This window comes from Buceros rhinoceros, unplaced genomic scaffold (assembly GCF_000710305.1).
Source record: "Buceros rhinoceros silvestris isolate BGI_N320 unplaced genomic scaffold, ASM71030v1 scaffold31463, whole genome shotgun sequence".
Lineage (NCBI taxonomy): Eukaryota > Metazoa > Chordata > Aves > Bucerotiformes > Bucerotidae > Buceros > Buceros rhinoceros.
In genome coordinates this window covers 4227-9693 of record NW_010405855.1, presented here as the reverse complement: position 1 = coordinate 9693, position 5467 = coordinate 4227, and the positions used below count along the sequence as shown (strand labels likewise).

At 55.9% G+C, this 5467-nt stretch overlaps 1 protein-coding gene across 1 annotated transcript in view; it reads left to right on the top strand.

Annotated features, from left to right (window-relative positions):
- The window catches only part of PIK3R6 (phosphoinositide-3-kinase, regulatory subunit 6), a 12993-nt gene that overhangs the window by 5914 nt on the left and 1612 nt on the right, over window positions 1-5467 (top strand). The window contains exons 9-16 of the mRNA XM_010133890.1: window positions 1-44; window positions 669-768; window positions 1522-1644; window positions 2128-2238; window positions 3704-3794; window positions 4466-4545; window positions 4783-4873; window positions 5311-5381. The exon at window positions 1-44 is cut by the window's left edge and continues 10 nt beyond it. Of these exons, the coding sequence (XP_010132192.1) occupies window positions 1-44; window positions 669-768; window positions 1522-1644; window positions 2128-2238; window positions 3704-3794; window positions 4466-4545; window positions 4783-4873; window positions 5311-5381 (711 nt within the window). The remainder of the gene's footprint in view (window positions 45-668; window positions 769-1521; window positions 1645-2127; window positions 2239-3703; window positions 3795-4465; window positions 4546-4782; window positions 4874-5310; window positions 5382-5467) is intronic.

Genomic DNA, 5467 nt, shown 5'->3' with positions numbered 1-5467 from the left:
GACCGGATCCTGGGGCGCCTGGCCCAAGCCTACCACTCTTTGAGGTAACTGGTGGCCACAGCCTCACAGCCTCTTTGGCTCTGGGGGCTTGGGGGAAAGGAGGGCAGAGTGGGGGCTTTGCTCTTCAGCCTGTTGGAGCAGCCAAGGTGACTGGGACACCTGCCTGGGACAGGATGGGAGCCAGGTGTTCTGCACCCGCGTGCATCTGACTTCACTGGCTGCACGACATCGTTTGGCTTTGTGGGCCCTTCAGTCCACGGAATGGGTTAAATGAAGAACAAACGAGGCAAGGTGTTTTCCTGTGCAAAAGGGGAAAATCCTAAAGAAAAGGTGTTTCCCAGCCGGCTCTTCCCAGGTGGTTCACCTGGGCCAGGAGAGCAGCGTGGGCGGGGGCTGGTTCGTGGTGCAGGCAGCAGCCTGGAGAGCAGAGCTGGCTGCAGGGGAGACCACCAGTCCCAGCCAAGAGCCCCTTACCCCTGTCATCACCCCTTGCTCGATTTGGGAACCAGGGGCATTACTGCATCCTGTCACCCTGGAGAAAGGAGGCGTGAGGAGGACGCGTTCCTGCTGCAGAGCAGCTGCGGTCTCCTGGCACTGCCCACCTTGGCCAAGAGCCGTGTTCTTCCACCTTCCTCTGGTGACACAGCTATTTATTTTTCCATTTGAAGGAAACGAGAGACACGACGAGTTTTCCTGACTCCCAGGCTGAACCTGCAGTTCTACTACATCCCGGTTGTGACAGGACAGCCAGACACCTTGGCCGTTATGGTGAGCCTGGGCTTGGCAGTTCCGGGCGCTGCCGCTGGCCGCCAGCACCTGACGGTGGTTTTGGGGGCAGAGCCAGGGGGGTTACAGGAATTCACACCCTTTGTGCTAGAACAGGAAGGATGGGAGCCGAGACAGGGTGGCTGGGCTCAGTTTGCGGGCTGGCTTTGAGAATCCGTCAGCCCCAGAGATGTTCAGGTTGCCCCAACTGCCCTGACGGGTGATAACCCACAGCCTAGATGTGATAATCAGGTTTGCTTCTGCGCGGCGGCTGAGGGAGGACTGAGGGAGCTTTAGCAAAGGGCTGGTGCTTTTCTCACCTCCCAAACGCTTAGAGGAAGCAGACGCCCCTCACTGAGGGTTTGGCCTGCTTGGCCACAGCCCTAGTTCTTGTTCTACTTTGCAGTTTGTCTTGGGCACATCTCTTCCCCCCCGACAGCCTCAAGACAGCAAGAAATAAACAATTGCACTTCTCACAATGTTTTAAGCTGGCCCAGAGCTGGCTGTGAGACCTGAGAAATGTGCCCTTATAAAAACCAGTATTTCTTCTTTTATTTGCCACTTGATGTTTGTTCTTGAACACCTGCTCCACAACTGGTACATGAAACATTTTGCCCTTGTCTCTGGACCAAGCAGGGAAGGGGGAGGGATGGAGGAGCTGCTCATGGGGCATTTGTGCCCCAGCTCCCTCTGCCTCCTCTGTGGCTCCTGGTGTTTTGAGCCATGATTGTACTGAGCTGTGTGTTTCTCCTGCAGGACCACACTGCCGCGGGCCAAGAGGAGCTCTGCGAGGTGGCCGGGTACCTGGGCAGAGCCGACCCGTGGTACGAGAGCAACATCAACACACTGTGCCACGTGATTCCCAAGCTGGCCACCATGGTACGAGGGAACGCTTCCCACCTCCCCATTTCCCAGACATCTCCGCTGTGCCTGAGGACGCTCATGCCCTGCAGGTCTCCTCCAAGCCCCACATAGATGCCTTTTCCCTGCAAACCCACCCCAGGGCCCCCACAGCTGGGAAGGTACTTGAGGTTGACACTTCTCCAGCCCTCAAGACCCATTTGCTTCGATGGGTTTTTTGGCCAAGGGCAGGAAGTGGCAGATTTCAAGAAAGAAAAACGTAAATGAGGCATTTGCTGAAATACCCCTGGCTCTCCTTTCCCAGCAGTTTGAGCCACCATCTATAGCTGACAAAAAAGGCTGGTAGGTGGGTGCTCGCTTTGACCAGTTACGGCAGAACAGCTCAGCACTGCCCTGGGCAGCAGCTCGTTGCTCATTATTTCTCTAGAAGGTGTGAGGGTTTGTGGCAGTGTTTTTGAGAAATGACTGTGGCTGATCCATGGTGTGATTCACCCCCTCCAGCCTTCCTCTCCGAGCAAACACCTGATGACTGATCTGTTCATCACCGATGTGATCTCCTACTACGTCCGCATGGGCATCCAGCCCGTCTGCTTCCAGGTCTACGCTGTGAAGGTGGGTGACGTGTCTCTTGTGCCTTCGCACCATCCTGCCAGGGCTTGCAGAGCCCCACGGCTGGTGGAGGCTGGTGCAGAGCCAGTGGGCTCGGGGCGCTGTCAGCGTGGGGGCTCTCTGTGCTCCCCAGCCTGTTCCCAGCCAGGCTCCTGGATCCAGTGGCTCCATGTAGCACAGCTTGGCTGGAGTCAGTGATCTCAGGAAGGCTATTTCGGGATCACACATGTCCGCAAAGTGAGCCTTGAAGTTACCCTGTAAGGACACAGATTTCCTGCTCAGGAGCTCTGGCACCTCCTGCTGCTTTAGATGCTGTGAGCAAACAGTTTTCTGAGCGGCTTTGCCAAGACCTTCCTGTACCTTGCAGGAGCTTTACAGGGCGCTTCCTGAAATATTTATTTCCTGCCAGCTTTTCTCCAAAATGGTATCAGAGCGAGACCTGGCATTTGATACAAGAGCAAAGAACTGCTGTGTTCGGTCGCATAACATCCACCCCCATCTGCTCCTCTGGCAGTTTTCCTCCTTCAAAGCTCAGGGTGGCTCTGATGCAAGTATCTCCTTTTAATCTACTCGTAGCCAGTTGTGGTAACCCCCTGCAGCAAAGGAGGAGCTAACTGGCATGTGGCTTCCAAAGAGCTCTAAGAGCTTCGGTAATTTCTGGCAGAGCATCGCCAGGACTTGAACTAATAACATGGAGCTTGGGAACTCTTGGAGTGCCTGCTCCTCAGCTCGTGTGGCTGGTGATTGGGATCTGTGGGTGAATTTTTAGTCTGCTCATTTCTCCTCCAAGACAAAAATCAAAAGCAAGCGAGAAAGCGAGTGACTCAAGCAGGGGAGGAGGAACTGACTCCAGATGTGGTTTTCAGATAGAGGCACCTAACCCACCCTGTTGTCACACAGGCGGTGCTGGTGCTTCAGCTGGAAACTCTGAGCCTGGTTTGCCTTTGGGTTAAGACCATGCTGTTCCTCTTTAGCTGTGGAGTTTTCCTGGAAGTGGGGGTCAAGTCCCACGGGAGTTGGCCTCAGGGCTAGGAGAGGTTCTCCAGGACCTTATCTTCACACTTTCCTCAGCACAAGCCGTGGAAAGACAATAATTAATAGGTCTGAAGTGACAGAAACTACGTGCCTTGAAGACCAGCCAGCATCCGCACTCAGACTGGGAGGCTGATCCCCTTGGCCTGGGTCATCTCTGGTGGGGGCTGGCTGGGAACAGACTCATCTGTGAGTGCGCAGTGACACCCAGTGGCAGGGGACAGTGGCCTCCTGGCAAGGTCTGCCATGCTCCTGGGCGAGCAAAAGCAGTTCTCCCCATCCCATAGGCAGCTGGCTACTGCGATGAGGGCGTAGAGCCCCTTGGATGGTGTCACACCTGGGTGTGCTGGAGAACCTTTTGATGTCACGAGCCCCGCGTGAGGCCACAGGGTGACTGGGGAGGAGCTGTTCTTAAGAGATTTTTCCTTTCTTTCAGATTTTCTTCAATGACCTGGCGCAGGATCCGGCCGAGGATGTGTTTCTCACCGAGCTGCGCACCCAGGTGCAGGAGAGCATCTCCCACAGAGGTGCGTGCGTCCCCCCACGTTGAGCCCTACAGCAGGGGCTGCCATCCTGGGCGGGTGGTCTGGCTCCCCCTCACCCTGTCCCTCAGCCCAGAGCCAAGGCCATACCAGAGGGCTGTACCTTGCTCTCTGATGAGCAGGAGGCTTGGCTTCCCTAAACATCTCCACCTCCCTCTCCAGCATGTGACACAAGGCTACCTGAGAGACCTTACGGTCACTGGCTCCTGGTCTCAAGCAGGTGGTGTAGCCTGTGGCTTTGGTTGGCTCCAGGCCTGTCTGAAGTTGGACCAGCATCGTGTTTTTGTTGAGGAACCAAGCTGGGCTTCACAGCCACCCCCTTTGCCAGGTGTTTTCCCCCTTAGAAATTCAGCTTCCTTGAGTTGCCAGTGATGGGACAAGGGTGCCTGAAGGCAGGAGGTCACATCCAGCCCTTCCACCAGTGCACCCCAGCATCTGATCCAATGGATGTGGCCATGACAGTTGGGCACAGACCCTCGAGTGAGTCCATCTCACTGGACCTGTTGAGTGCAGTCTCAGCTCCCAGGAGAGAAGGGCCAGACCGTGACTGCCGTGTGATGGAGGGGGTGGCTCATCCCATGGGAGGACCCCTCTCTACTGACCACAGACAGGTGGGATGGGTGAAAACTCAATCTGACCTGGTTACCTCCTTGCAGAGTTAAGCATGACCAAGAAGAAAACGCCCCTGGATGGCCCTGGCATAGATCTCACAGTGACGTACAGAAAGGGAAGCAGGGCTCTCGGCAGCCCAAAACGTCTCTGCTCGCAGGGATCCCCCGCATGGCACAGATCTCCCAAAGGGTGTGCTCCGGCCTTCCTCCTTTCCCCTGGGATTGTACTCCAGGACTGGACAGAGAGGTTGGGGTGGACTTTAAAAGCCCTTTAGATAAGTTTACATTTGTGAAAAACCTCCCTCAGACGTTTCCGTGTCTGACCTCCCTGCCAGGGTGAGTTAACAGAGCCCTTTCCGCAGGTTGTGGTGAGCGACCGGGCGAAGGAGCTGGCTGTGTCCCTGCGCTCCACAGGTCTGGTGATGAAAGCCATCCCTGCCGATGAGACTGAAGGTGGGTTCTTCCTGCCTGGAACCATGTGAGGAGGGTTTGCTGAGTTTTCTGGTGCTCGATAGGGTAAATTTGCTGTGCCTGGGCTGCGGGGGTTGAATCAGTGACATGCAGTGACTGTCACCACAGTCTGCGGTTGTGTATTTTCTTGTGAATTATGTGCCTGGGGCTCCCTGTAATGTGGGATTCAGCCTAACCATATTCTAGGCTTGGCAGCATCTTCCTCTTCCTCTTTCACCTTGCCCTTAGTATCGGCTCTGTGGTTTCCACCCTGAGCGTGATCGCACCCTTAGGGACCTCATGAGAGTCCTTTTCTGCTGTCCTGGGTATCCCATGGACCTCTGGCAGTGCACCCAAGCGTGGCATCTGGCACCGGCCCCACTCAAAGCCGCGCTGAGCTGGTGCCATGGCCTCAGGCTAAGACGCTGCTTCCCTTGCAGACCTGCTGTGTCTGAACGTGAACATCGCCGAAATTGTCAGGATCAACAACCTGTCGGGACGATCGTTCTCAGTGAGTAGCTGTGGGTGCTCACAGCCCTGGACGGGTCGGCTGAGGCATGAGAATCCCTTACGACGGTGGTGAAAGGGGAGACACTC